The sequence below is a fragment of the Bidens hawaiensis genome, unplaced genomic scaffold (genome assembly GCF_021521415.1).
Source record: "Bidens hawaiensis isolate Kalapana, Puna unplaced genomic scaffold, B.hawaiensis_p1.1 tig00015232_1, whole genome shotgun sequence".
In the NCBI taxonomy this organism is placed as follows: domain Eukaryota; kingdom Viridiplantae; phylum Streptophyta; class Magnoliopsida; order Asterales; family Asteraceae; genus Bidens; species Bidens hawaiensis.
In genome coordinates, this window is record NW_027492355.1 from 79974 (window position 1) to 95006 (window position 15033).

Consider the following 15033-nt stretch of genomic DNA (forward strand, 5'->3'; position numbering starts at 1 on the left):
CTCCTTATTATGTTCAACTATTGGTTATAGGCTCATGGGTCTCATATTATATGGTGAGAAATCTTCTTATTAATCTCACCAATTATTTTATATGAAAATCTTATAAAATAAGGATATACTAAAAATTAGTATCAGAATTATTTTTTAAAATATATTATTTAAATTAAGAAACAATTTTTTTTAAAGAATAAGCGGGTCATGGGTCTTACCAAACCCAAATAGTTTTTAAACCGGGTTATAACATCTCATTTATTTTTAAAACCATTTTATCATCAAATTATAAATATATTATCAACTTCCTTACAATAAGTCAATAAATAAAATTAAAATCCAAAAAAATATATACAAATATTATAAACGAATAATGTAAAACTACCTCGTAAACGCACCATATATAGGGCCGTAATTTTGATAATGTCGCTTTTATGGTACGACAAAAGTCCAACTTGTACAACTGAAAATATATATTATGAAGAAGAAAAGGACTACTTTGTGAAGAAGAAAATGACTACTCATAATTTACAAGAAGTTGAAAGAGTACCACATATAATAAAAACAAGGCTTATTAAAAAAATGTTTCTATTGACTACTCACAATACTGACCACTCGTACAAACCTTGTTTTGGACCCGGTTTGCGGCATTACGAAGTAGTCACGTAAAAAATTTCACTTGAGAAAAAGAAAGTTAAAAAATTACATGTACCAATATTTAAAAACTAGGCGCAAAGTTATTAAAAAAACTGTTTTATTTTTTATAAGATTTGGCAGTTTTCAAAATCTCAAATCACCCATGTTAGTGACGTAGTATCTTTCTCGTACAAACCTCATTTTGGACACAGTTCATAGCGTTGCAAAGTAGTCACGTAAAAGATGTCACTTGAGAAAAAAAAACGGGTTAAAAACGTTAAGTATACCAACTTATATAACTAGATTCAAAAGTTATTAAAAAACTTTTTGAATCCATTTATTGAAGATAAAAGTGATAAGCATGCTTATCAATTGATAAGCGTGTTTATCACTGGACTATTTGGTGTCTATGGTGTTGCTAAGGTGAGTTTAGGCTGATAAAGTTTATATTATATATGATTACTGATTGCTAGCTTATATGTAGCAAACAATCTAAGTTCAACACTTGAAGTTATCATCCAGTTCACATAGACTTTAACAAGAAAACATACGATCTAAGTTCAACAACCGACATAATACATAATAAGTTAGAACAAGACGTTCCAGCAGCAGCAGCAAAATAATTAACCTACAAAATGCTTGGCTGCTTCAGTCCATCAAAAACTAACAAACAAACAAACAAACAAACAAGCATGCATGCATGCATGATGTTAATGAATATATAAATAAAAGGAAAATGATAAACTTTGAAAATATATCATAGGAATTTCAACTAGCTAAGCTAACCTTGTTCACACGTCCTCGTCCTCTTCCATTTGCGAGGACGCTTGAAGTCTGAGTAGGTCCTATCTGTGAAATGGTTGATCGTTCGCATGTTAAAAGGATCGACGTTTAAGTTGTCATCTTCTATGTCCCTCGCTTTCTTACTAAAAATCTGAAACCTCTTGACCTTCTCTTCAAGGCTGTGGTAAGTTTTATTATACTCGATCATCCATTCCTCGAACATTTCCTTCAGTTCTTCTTCCAAGTGCCCATTCGGCCTCACGGTCACCCTTGCTGAAGACAGACAAAGGATCACCAAAAAACAACAGGTCATTGTTATAATAATAATAATAATAATAATAATAATAATGATGATGATGATGATGAACAAATCAGGTATACCTTTATGCACAAAGGATCGTCGGAACACGTCGGCTGATTGCTTCAGAAATTGGGCCATTCAAAATGAATTTTAGTAGGGCTAAAGGAAGATTACACCAATAAGGTTTTATTTATTTTTTCTTTTAACCCCTACACTTATTATTCTTTTGCTATCTACTTTGGTCTTATTTTTGTGCAGTGATAAAATTCCTTCTCATTCATCACTAACATTTTTTTTAATGTTTTTTATATATATACATTTTAAATATCAACTGTATGGTAGATAGATTGAAGCGCGCCATGTTAAAACTTAAAATCGGGATGCAAATGGTCATGGATAAGCCGCTAAAAGTCTAAAGTCTAAACCCAAAATTTAGCCTCAGGTACAAATCGCTATTGTTGGTATTCCAATTTCTGACTGTTCAATCTATACACCGATCGTCCAATTTACCAGGCTAAAACATACAGGGAGTTTAAGTCGGTTTTTAAAACATTGCATATCTAATTATCTATGATATATAAATACAAGAAGTATAAGTTATTCTTTTGATTCGTTCATCATGCAAGCTACATATATTTACCTTTAGTTCTTTTGTTATTTCTTTATATGGTGTGTACATGTGTCTCAAAATGCACCTATTTTCTATACAGATTCCCCTGTATTTTAACTTGACATAAATTCATTGTTTTCAGTTTCTTATTGTATAATTAGTGAATTTTCAGGTAATTTATGTATTTGGGAATGAAACTGAGCCGATTGGATGACGACTGCACAAAGGGCGGAAAATAGAAGATGACACAGTTCATTTACTTCGATACGCCATATTCAAACCGTTGTTGATCACACCAGTTGACTGATAGAAACCGGAAATTTAGCCGCGATACGAAAAGAATTTATTAATAATATGATGGCATAAAAAATTGCACATCAAAATAAGCTCATTCACCATGGCTGCCATAAAATTATCAGGCATCTACATGTGACCCAAAACCATAACTCCAGAATTGATCTAAAACAACTGAGATTCTATAAATGTATACAAATGATCAATTTAATGCTTCAAATTTCATAAATTTATAGGAACACGAAGCCCATCATAACTGAGTTGCACATCAAGACCTTCGGTTTCCTTTAACTTCAACAGTCCTTCATTCACTTTCTCATGATCCATCAAATGCATCATACCTTCATTAATCACAAAAAAAAATGATTATTCCATTATTAAACTTCATAAAGTCCAAACATTTAACACAAATTACTTTTCAACTAAAAATTGATGCATATTTTAAAAGTTAAAATAAAGAAATATTGATATAAACGAAAATACCTGTGAAAAGGGTTCTTTTTGGCTTGATTTTTCTAACTTCTTCCAAAGCCTAGAATTAAAACCGACTTAAGAAATTAGAAACGACATGATTACAATATATCGATGAAAACACTACAGAAATTTTTATGAAATATTAAACCTTTGGGAGTCCAAAATGTGTTGAAGAGGATCTATCTGGCCTTAACGCATCCTGAAAACACACGATAATAATATATCACGACCAGAAGTCGATATTTCATATGTGAAAATGGATAATTACCATTATAAGGATTTCACAGTCTCTTAAAAGGGGATAAGTTTCATCAGGTATTTCACTAACATCACTGCAACAAATGAAAAAAAATATATATTCAAATGCAAGATGCTTCAAATACAACTGTGTATATGTGAGTGTTGTTGGATAACCAAAGTGTTATATACTTTTTTAAATTAATTTAATACTAATCTTACCTGATGTAACAAACGTTGCCAAAGCGGAAGCCAAGAGAACGGTAATTACGACCATGCCACACGGGTAGTGGAGTAAACTGATGACACAAGACAAGCAACCGCATCATAAAAAGAACAATATTCAAATTTTCTTTAATATTATTAGAAGGTGAAATCGAACCTTAAGATCATGTACAATGAATGGTTTTTCATGTATGATATCAAACAGCAACTCTGAGACCGCAGCTCCAGGTGTGACAACGCTCGTGTCTACTAAATAATAATGTGTTTTTTTCATCACCTGCAATTATTATTTTACAAAACACCAACTTATTGTCATTATTTATATGATAAGCTTATTATTAGAAAATACACTAACTTGGCACCTCAAAGTCACGCTCGGCTACATAAATTGGAATATGCGGTTGGACATTATTTGTCCAGTCACGGAGGTCATCCAAACCTAAAATATATATCAACCAATTTCAGTTGTAAAAATCATTAATATAATGATGTAAAACTAACACAAAAAAGTTTAATAATGAGACCTCCGATTGCATCAGCATGAGAATGAGTTATCACAACCGCGTCTAGTGTTCTTATCCTGAAAAAAATAAAATTTAAGAGGTCAAAACGTATTCAGTATTCTATAGCAAATCTCATCATCATATCATCATCATCATCGTACTCAGTATATCCCACCAATAGCAAAGCTATAGTAGGGTCTGAGGAGGGTAAGATGTAGACAGCCTTACCTCTACCCCATAAGGATAGAGAGGCTGCTTCCGGTGAGACCCCCGGCTCGAATTCTATAGCAAATCTATGTAAGAAAAAACGAGTGACAGCATTATTGCATTATTACCCGTAAGTAGGGAACCAACGAAGGGCACTTTGGTAAAAGAACCTGTAAGATGAATAAAAAATGAAATGGAGTCAAACGCGTAAGATTGTCAAATTTACTTATATTCTATTGTTAAAGAAACTGCTCAAACAATAGAATATAAAAATATGATATGAAATTTATTTTATTTAATATCACTTCATAAAGGTATAGACTATTATTGCATATAAACACTTTTACATACTTGCCAGCATCTATAAGAATGTTGCATACGCCAGAAGGTTTTGGAACACGAATAAGGATACTCGTATTAAGTCTCCTGTTCTTATTTCCCGGTTCCACAGCTTTTGTGCAAACCTGAAAAGCCAACGAAACACTCTTGTTATAAAAAACAAAAAAAAATTCAAACAAATATATATTTAAGATCTCATTTCTTTAATACCGGGCAATTCTTTAAGGGGTCGGTAAGACAGCTCACTCGTGGAATCCCTTCACTGGTTCCAGTCCCCATAAATATGATTTCGGGTTGCTCGATAGATACTTGATCTCCTTTTTGAACGCCTTCAACAAAATGAATCATTTTACACACTATTAAACAGTTTCATCAAAACACAATAAGCAGATTAATTGTCCAACTAGCAACTACCAATTTATTCACATTCACATAATCGATAAATTGCACATATGTAACACTCGTATATAAATAGGGCTGTAAACAAACTGAACGTTCGGTGAACTGTTATACCGGAAGTTTGTTTGTTAAAATTTAAATTAATGAACGAACATGAACAAGGAATTTCGTTCGATTATTTAAATGAGCGGACACGAACAGAGGCCATATCTGTTCAATTGTGTTCATTAATTTTTGTTTGTTCATTATAAGGTTTTAATAACTTTTTTTAATGAATTTATTAACCAGATTTTAGCAAAATTATTAACTATAAAACAAAAATATACATGAGTTAACCGGAACTGAAAACCAATAAAACCGAACCAAAATTAACAGAAAACCGAATCAGCCGAAAATCAGTTATTATTAAGATTTTTTTTTTGTACTCTTGGTTAATTAATTAACTAACCGAGCAGCAGTATCATTCATATCTTTATATATTTCTAGCATTAATTAATTAGCCCAAGTTTGGTTTTGCTTATTAACCGAACCGAAAACCGATAAAATTAACCGAATAAACTAACTGTAAACTGATTGGCTAATTAATAAAATAGATTAACCGATTCGTTTACCGTTAGCTTGTCCGATAAAAGCTTAACGAACGAACATGAACATTTAGGAAAGTAAAAAAAAACTTACTAGAAATGGAGTTTCGAGGTGCAGCTGAAATAATGGTTGGGGTGAAATGAGTAGTTCCATAATAATATCTGGAAACTACTGAGATTGAAAGTGGATGGTTAGGGTTTGAGAGACTGGTTAAACGGGTCAGGGTAGAAGGAAATGGGCCATGTGTTAATATCATCACTAACACTCACTCGCACTGACTGAATGAATGAATGCTTGTTGTTCAAGTCAACAGATAAAAGGAAAACCTGCTTTACTTTTGGTTGGTTATTGGGGAAGAAAGGAGGATCAAAAAGGTCAATATCTTTTCTTTCACTTATTATTAGGGATCTAAACGAGTCGAGTCTAGTCGAGCCACAGTATGTCTGAGCTTGGGCTTGAAAACTTAATCGAACTGGCTCGAGCTCAGCTCGTTTTCTTTATCGAGCTGAAAAATCGAGCTCGAGCCAAGCTCCTGTAACTTTTTTACTTTTTATTTATTATTTTTTTAATTTTATATTTTACAAATTTTGATATATAAAAGACAAAAATTATAATTTTAGCATACATACTATATAATATTTTGATATGTTTTATTTTAGTTATTCTTGTATAAGATTTTAGGTATCGAGTGACATAATACGTGTATAGTTTTTATTTCTTTATTTTCTGGTATGCTATTATTAGATATAGATATTAAAATTTAGGGTTTAATCAAAGCCAGCCAATGAGCCGAGCTAACGAGTCGAGTCGAGTTGACCCTAGCTCGAGCTTTTTCCGAGCTATTTTCGAGCGAGCCGTGGACTTTTTGAAGAACCCTAGATACGATAAGACTTGTTAATAAAAAAAATGTGGTTTATTTATTTTTAGGCTAGACTCTATCATTTTTCCTTATTGGTACATGAAAGTTATAATTGTCTTATAGTCATGACATATAAATTAATTAAACGAGTCGCATTCATGTTCGGTGCTTGTGTTAAGCACGTCGTCTCCAATATGTTAAACCCGTTAAGAAACGAATTGTCAGCCCTCACTTTAAGGCTTCATCTTTCAACTTATGTGAAAACACCAAATACTTAATATATTCTTCTATCGGCCATAACGCCAAATGTGACATTTGAGTGTATGTCATTCCAAGGTATCATCCACATGCCAGCCAATTTGTTGATTCATACTTCCTTTCAGTATAAATTTTTAACAACCGATTATTAAAGAAAGCATAAACCGGCATGAAGCTGCACTGAGCAGAAAAACGGACAAAAACAAAACCTGTTGATACACATGATCGGAGAATCAAAATGACACTAGTGACTACCTCTTCAAAAGTTGTCATATAAATAACAAATGTGATGGTTTCAAGTAAAACAAATTACGATCTTTAAACGTTAAAATATGTGTTAATCGATTTTGTCACAGTTTAGCTTATAAGAGAACATATGTTAAAACATTTTTTTGTATAAATAAAATGAAACAGGAATCTCTATACTATTTTCCAACCCATATATATTTTAAAAGTGATTGTATTTTCACTTCCTCTTTTAATGTCACAAAATGTTTCATTGACATTTGGTATATACTTCTTTTCGTTTAGTTACAGCGAGTAAAGTTTAAGGGAGTGCAAAAATCCCAAAACCATACTGAGGTCAGAAACTGGTTCCACGGATTGTTCCAAAACATGAACCGGACTTAAAACATTTAACTAGTGACTCAAGGTTAGTTATTTGCCTCGACGTGTTTGATTAAACTTAAACAGTAAAGGTTCAGTCATCCGGTTTCAGTTTGACTTCTTGGTTTCAACTGACTTAAAACATTTGACTAGTGTTTGATTAAACTTAAACAGTAAAGGTTCAGTCATCCGGCTTCAGATTAACTTGTTGATTTCAACTGTTTGGACCGAGTTTCATTCACCCCTGGTAATAACCATAGTCATACGAACAACTTATCAGTTTTCACATCAAATCGAGTAACTAGATACGCAAGATGATTAAGCAAAGTCGTTATACCTCATAACATAGTTTTCAAAAGACAACAATCACACCAATATTATAACAATTCAAAGGTCACAACCAGTTTAAGTCTTTCAAAACACAGTTCAAATACACACAGAAGCTCTGATCCGAATGAGATTAGTAACGGTACTTGGTGGAGTAATCTTTGGGGGCAATGACCAAACCACGTCCCTTGCGGGCCCCACGGTAGACGGTCTCCACAATGTCTATGAACTCTTGTTTGTCTTTCATGGCCCAGTTGATCTTATTGTTGTTACCAGTACCAAGATCGATCATGATATGCTTGTTCCTGAAAAAGAACATTACAGTTGACGGGTCGTACAGTTCATACATCGTGTTGAAGTCGGGTACTTCTGTGATGTCCACCAGGTATATTACAGCAAAGTTTTTTATTGTCTCTGCAACTGAAGAAAGCACTTCATCCATCTACAGATTCACAAAAACAGGGAAAGTTAGATTAATACAAGCGATCAACATCAACAACAAAAAAATGCAAAATTGGTAGAGGTGCGGGTCATAAATCCGGTCATGTTGGGCCAAACCCATTTTTGTTGGTATTTTTAAAGCTCATATGATAAACAATTAGTGTACCACATATAAACAGAAACATTATCTACCAAAGCTTTGCTATGGTGGGATTTTACCGAGTGTTGTTGTAGTGAGATTATGATTCTCATGATTTGAGTTGTTTATTACAAGGTTAAATAGCCCTCATTAAAGTATCATTGAAACTAATGTTTATAACATAATTAGTTTGTCGTGTGTTTATTGTGCAAATAGTTAGATAGCTATGCCATGCTTTGACTCAGCACAGTTAGATTTGTGGTTGAGTTATACACGTATGAATTGGTTATATAAATTCAGTTTTAAATGCTTGGTAAGTTGTGTGATACCAAAGACTAAAGATAAGGGGTCAAACACATCAATTTGTTGAATTGAAGTCGAAACTGGTTAATCAAACAAAAGTGAAAAAATTGTACCTTGCACCTTTGTTCAAAATTGCTTTAAGCAGATCCATGCAACTTTAGTTTTTAAACAGTAAAAGTACGTTTGCAAACCATACAATTAAAAACTTTAACAGGATTTATAAATTTAATTGCTAATGCATGTGTGGTGGATGCTTTAAGGGAATCACCCAGACAACTGATCAAGTAATAAAGGAAGCTTAGAGCCTCAAGATGGATCAACATGGATGTTTAAGCTCGTATTATTGGTTTATAATAGTACCATCCCAATCTGGATGCATGGCTTCATTAAGTTAAGGTACTCACTGAGTCACTAGATTTGACTCCATGCACCGTCACATGTAAGATTCACTCACCAACTTAAACAACAAAATTGTGTTTGCATGCTAATGCAAAAACTCATTTGACACATCTTTTACGAACTTGAAACCACACGTTAGAGTGCAGCATCTTTTGTAAGTATCGATCTGCACCTATATCTATATCAATTATTGCATGGCGTTTAATTTAAATGTAAAACATGGGACAACAAAGCAATACCTTAAGTTCATGAAATGGTTAGATTAAAGTTATAATCCTTAATCACCAGTCCATATTAACCCAAAAGACATATAATAACCTGATATACCATCATCAGAGCTACTTGGTTATCAGTTATCGGTCCTCATGTGAAATATCTATCGGCGATATTGACCTATATTTCACCGATATATCACCAATATTCCCGATATCAATGTTTTAAGTCTAGATGCAAGCAGCATGAGGAAAACTTGTTAATGGTAGGAGTGTATACTGAATCGTTAGTGTTAAACTGCTATATATATATATATATATTAAGATTATCGATATCCCACCACGGTATCAGATATTTTTCCGCATTAACTGCTTAGCCAATTACTAGATGCAAGCAGCATGATGCCTCTATGAATTGAATTAACAATAAACAATGCTAAATAATATTTACAATCCAATTTGCACTGACCTCCTTCTATATAAACTCGATGATTAACTAATTAAATAATATACTAGGTACAATTTATTCACCTAATAAGCTATAAACATCATCCCCAATTTCAAAATTAGGGCACCGCAGTCAATAATAACCTAGCAGCAGAAACTGAAATAGATGCAAGCAGTAACATGATAATGATAATAATATTAATAGGTTAGGTTATTACCTGCATACAGGTTTCGTCCCAATCATGGCCGAAGCGGATAACCACGAGACGCTCTTCCTCGGCGAGGATGGCCTGATCGACGGCCCAGCCTGAGTGCAAGTGCGGTAGCAAGTACGACATCTTTCACCGGAACCTACTGTGATTATTATTGTTTAGAAAGCTATGGATATCGAGTTATGTACGTACGCCGCGGTTGGTTGGTTGCTTGCTTTGCTTTGTAACTACGCGAGCAACTTGGTTTTCAGAATATTTTGATTCGTTTATGTTCGTCCATTTAATAAACGAAACAAAAATAATTTGCTTGGTAAGCTTAACGGATAAAGGCAATTACGTCCGGTATGATAGTATTGTGTATGTTGAAATTCCTTGAAGAATGAAGGAATTGAAGCTTGTTTCTCGCGAAACACTAGAAGAAGTTTGTGGATTTTGAACACAGAAATATTATTTTGATATTATTTGGTTATCATGTAAAGTGGTAAGTATCTTTGGATATCATGTGGTTTAATGTTCATTAGTGTTTATGTTAAATAGTTTAGTTTGTTTATGTTTGTGTGTCCATTCTTTCGTTCAGTATGGTGTTTGTGAACCATCAACTTTTCGAGTACTCGTTAACTTTTTAACTTACGCTAACCAATTTATAGAAAGTAGATTCACCAACTTGTTAGTCCACCAGATCTTCATGGCTCATTTCAGTTAAAAAAACATGTGCAATGGTTAATACCCCATTACCCCTAACGTTCAAATTTCTTATAAAATGTAGATATACCGATCTTCTATAACAAAGTTTTACGATCACCAAATACGCAACATAAAATAAAGAACCGAAGTTGAAAGATCATACTACAAGCAGAATCAAATTGTAAATTCTATATTTACAAACGATTCGGCATACTTCAATGACCCGAATGCATCATGTAAAGACAATCTATTGCTTAACCTTTAAAGGAACAAAAATGCCTACAATTACAGCTACAAATTCCGTGCTTCTAAAAGCATGACAAAAATGGTGGTGTCATTGATAAAAATTAGATGCACCATTTGGTAAAAATGACATTAACACCACATACAAAAGTAAACTAAAACCATAAATATATTTCATAAGTTGTTTCTAGAATTCCACAAAAGCTAGACATCTCAACTGACAAATATATAATAATCAAAAAACAGAGAAAATAAATCAACCCAAAACACCACCAATAGAGCACCAAGTCTGTGCACCCATCAAACCTACTGCTGCTTGCACTCGGGTGGCCGCTCACCCTGTTCACCACCGGCATGAACAATGCCACCCTTCTGCAGTTGACAAAAGCATTAATCAGTTTATGTATACTTTTTAAATATAAAAATGAAAATTAATCAGGGTTGTTATATCACCTTTTGTCCGGAAGACTGCAAGCCATTACATGAAACAAAACCAAAAGAATGATGAATTAGCATATTTCCAAATCAACAAAGTAACTTAAGGAGAACATGTGGAGTGCATAAACTGTTTTCTGAGTTAAGCAATTAACTTCGATTTAAGATGCAAATTAATGACCAACTTAAACTATTCTCATTTTAATTTTAAATATTTTAATAATCTGCTGATGTGGTACTGATTAAAACCATGTCAGCACACATCATATATACAGAATACGCTAACAATAATCATTTAGAAATAAATCAAAAACAAAAACCTTTATATTTCAACTTATATTTAGAAAATATAAGTTTCTACAGGTACTAAAATCAATATGCATGTTACTTGGTGATTGGTCGCTAAAAATTCTAACATTTTGTGCTCGACTAAAGTTTGGTTTGGTTAAATTAAGAAAACGTGTAAAGTTTGACCTGTAAGCTAATCAAACATTGATAAAATTGTACCTTCTTGCTCCTGCCCTTGGTCTCCTCTTCGTCTCCATCATCATCTTTGTCTTCATCATCATCCTCGTCGTCATCATCCTCATCTTCGTCATCTTCATCCTCATCATCAACAATGTCCTCATCATCATCTTCAATACCTTCAAACTCGTCCTCTTCTGCAGCTTCACCCGTGAACCAAGAGACAGCATGAGGGATGATTTTATCCCGGATGGTTGAACTGAGTAAAATAAGCATGTCAAGTTTAGTTTAACTATTGACTTTAAAATTACCATTAAATGAAAAATTTACAATAATATAAAATATATAAATAAATAGATAAATAAATAAATAAAAGTGTGAAACTCACCCAATGTCATAGTCTTGTTCCATTTGATTCTGAAGTTCTTCAGCCTACCAAATCAAATTATTTCAGCAAATACTATAACACAGAATTAAATCAATAATTTCAAATGACCACTTTGGACTAAAATTTTACCTGCTCTTCGTCGATGTCTTCCTCATCATCTGGCACTTGTGGGGGGTTAAAGAAATTGAAAAAACTCTCACAGTCTTCTGTTTTGGTTATAGGCTTGGCATTCTTTGATCCCTTTTTCGGCTTCTTCTTCAGTATCTTCTGCGTCAAACATTTTCCAGGTAACCATTCAATATCAGTCCTGCGAAATGCAATAAAATAATAAATAAAAAGATAGCAGATATTGTATATAGAAGTAAGAATGTAATGAGTTACCCTATGGCCTTTTCCAAAATAGGCTCGTCATCATCAATCATATGATATGTTTTGGTCAAAACAGAGTTCTTGAAAAAAGGATTGGTGTCAAAGAAGAACTCAAGCTTAAAACCCTTGGGATCATCTATGCGACACCACTTAATATCCTTCAGATACTTGAGAGCTTCTTCATCTCGTTCTGAAATCTGATGATAATGTGCAAAAGTCAAAATCAGCGCAAAACAAAAACAAATGCCACCTTTTTTTTAAAAAAAACATTTAATAATGGTATAAGTTATTAACACAGTTTATACCTCCTCAGCCAAAATTTCATTATTCTTCATTGCATTTAACCAGAAACTTGGCACACCTTTTTCTGTAACAGACATTTTGCAGGAGTTACGTTTACTTAACACAAACAAAAAAAGGTACAAAATTTTAAAAGAATTTCTTTACCTTCACTTTCTTTATCATCTGCATCCATTGCAGTGTCATTAGCTCCATCAACTTCAACACCATTCACTATATCGTATCTCTGCAATTCAAAATATGGTTAAGTACACTAGTTTATATAAAAATAACAATGTGTTTGATTGGACATCTAAGTTAATACTGTTTTTATTCTTCTGATATTTGAATTCTATCGTCAAAAAGAAAGCATGCTGATCTCAACAACATATAGAATGGGGTCTCGGTAACATTACAAATGTCAAAATCACTAATACACACCTTTGAATATAGTGGAGCGTATAGTTTCTGGTATTTTGCTTCCAGAGCAGCTCTTTCTTCAAAAAACTTGGCCTCAAGTTCATCATGTTCGCTCTATACATAAATAAAACAGTAGCATTTAGCATTATCATAAAGAAGATACACAATCAACAAGCATGCATTTTTACAATAATCAAGAACAGACACAACCTAACCCTTCAAATTTTGTTAGCCTAATTCAATAAATATTCAGATGGGGTTATTCAAAAAACTCTTGGCTCGTAACTCAGTTAATAAAAGCTTGAATAAATCTAGCTAAAAAAAACTTGATTTCAAACAATCTGAGTAAAGCTGCCTCATTTTTGTAACCAAGTCAAAAGATCAGTTCGGCTCGTGGCTCAATCTTAAGCTAGTTTAACTTCAAGCTCATGCTTGAGCTGAGCTGAGCTGAGCTGAGCTGCCTCGTTTAACCAGCTTCTAAACACACCTAAACACGTTATAACAAATTCAACTAATAATCAACTTCTAAACACACAAACTACACATGCTCAATCAGCATACATTAAACAAATCCATCATAAACACTAAACTAAACATTCCTTAAATCATTTATACCTGAATTTCTCTCAAAAACTCAACTCGCTTCCTAACCACCGGACTCAAACTCTCGAGAACATTCGTGTGGTGCCCTGCAAGGTTCTGAAGCTTATCCTGCAAACAAAACACCAAATCCCTAACTTAAATCACAATATAAAAACTAATTAACTAAAAATCATAATAATAATTAATATTAATAAGCAACAACCTTTAGTGCGTTTACAAGGCCAGCACGATCCTCAGCACTGAGAGCTGAAACAATAACCATAACCATTAATCAAACAGAGTTTTAAATTAAGCTGACGTGGCAGTATATCAATTAGAGTTTGGGGATAAGTTACCTGCGGCGGCGGCCGGAAGAGATGAGCTGAGATCGGAGACGTCGAATTGTTCCTTCTTGTTGTTTCCCATGGCGGACGGTTGATTGATTATACGTACGGCTGGATGAAACCCTAACGAGTGTTGATGACGAATGAAGGTTTGAAAGATAATGGGATGAATGAATATTATTATTATTATTAATATTAGGGTTTATGTAGTCATCATCAATAAGTTTATTAACCAACCACTTGAGCTGTTGCTGGCTGGCGCGTTAAGCTTTGTTTGCGAGATTTGGATGTTGGGCTGGTTTCACGTTTGGGCTGGGCTAGATTGGATTTAACAATAAAGATGTGTAAATCGGGTTTTTCTAATAATGTTATGATAAAACCGGATATTGGAAAATCAAGTATCGGTCATACCTCGGTCGGGTTCGGGCATGGATACTGTCTCTAAGAATCATATAATATGCACCAGGTTCGGGTCATGCATAGTCAGATTCGGTGAATAGCCTCATACTCAGTTTTTTCGGGCTGATGGTAAGCATACCCCTTTGGTCGTAGTAGCAAAATTTCGAACGGGCCACGGGAAAGCCTTACTGACATTTCATTGATCCGATTCATTCGCTGGGTCATAAAATATTCGATGGAGGCATCCAGGACCGAAAATATGGTCAAATTCAGTGAATAGCAACATACTCAGTTTTTTCGGGCTGACGGTGAACATACCCCTTTGGCCATAGTAGCAAAATTTCTAACGGGCCACGGGAAAGCCCTAGGGACATTTCATTGATCAGATTCTTTCGTTGGGTCATAAAAAATTCGATGTAGGTTTCCAGGAACGAAAATAAGGTCAGATTCGGTGAATAGCCCATACTCAGTTTTTTTGAGCTGACGGTGAACATACCCCTTTGGTCGTAGTAGCAAAATTTCTAACGGGCCACGGGAAAGCCTTAGGGACATTTCATTAATCCGATTATTTCGTTGGGTCATAAATTATTCGATGGTGATTTCCAGGACCGAAAATATGGTCAGATTATGTGAATAGC

The 15033-nt window shown here is 33.8% G+C and overlaps 3 protein-coding genes across 3 annotated transcripts; all 3 read right to left on the reverse strand.

Annotated features, from left to right (window-relative positions):
- Positions 1-2658: 2658 nt before the first annotated feature.
- LOC143548716 (putative hydrolase C777.06c) lies at positions 2659-5840 on the reverse strand. The gene is made up of 12 exons (XM_077039807.1): positions 5678-5840; positions 4811-4929; positions 4613-4725; positions 4390-4431; positions 4076-4131; positions 3914-3990; positions 3709-3828; positions 3549-3625; positions 3358-3421; positions 3238-3288; positions 3099-3147; positions 2659-2956 (listed from the first exon to the last, which is right to left on the reverse strand). Exons 1-12 carry the CDS (start codon positions 5838-5840, stop codon positions 2838-2840), a joined length of 1050 nt encoding a protein of 349 aa, XP_076895922.1. The 3' UTR covers positions 2659-2837.
- A 1724-nt stretch (positions 5841-7564) lies between these two features.
- Positions 7565-9981, reverse strand: LOC143548717 (thioredoxin-like protein YLS8). The gene is made up of 2 exons (XM_077039808.1): positions 9794-9981; positions 7565-8076 (listed from the first exon to the last, which is right to left on the reverse strand). The coding sequence occupies exons 1-2, from the start codon at positions 9911-9913 to the stop codon at positions 7768-7770; spliced, it is 429 nt and encodes a 142-aa protein (XP_076895923.1). The 5' UTR covers positions 9914-9981; the 3' UTR covers positions 7565-7767.
- An 876-nt stretch (positions 9982-10857) lies between these two features.
- Positions 10858-14251, reverse strand: LOC143548719 (nucleosome assembly protein 1;2-like). The gene is made up of 12 exons (XM_077039809.1): positions 14009-14251; positions 13876-13919; positions 13686-13781; positions 13092-13184; positions 12819-12897; positions 12677-12738; positions 12384-12568; positions 12132-12309; positions 12003-12046; positions 11657-11873; positions 11168-11182; positions 10858-11086 (listed from the first exon to the last, which is right to left on the reverse strand). Exons 1-12 carry the CDS (start codon positions 14076-14078, stop codon positions 11021-11023), a joined length of 1149 nt encoding a protein of 382 aa, XP_076895924.1. The 5' UTR covers positions 14079-14251; the 3' UTR covers positions 10858-11020.
- Between the last annotated feature and the right edge of the window lie 782 nt (positions 14252-15033).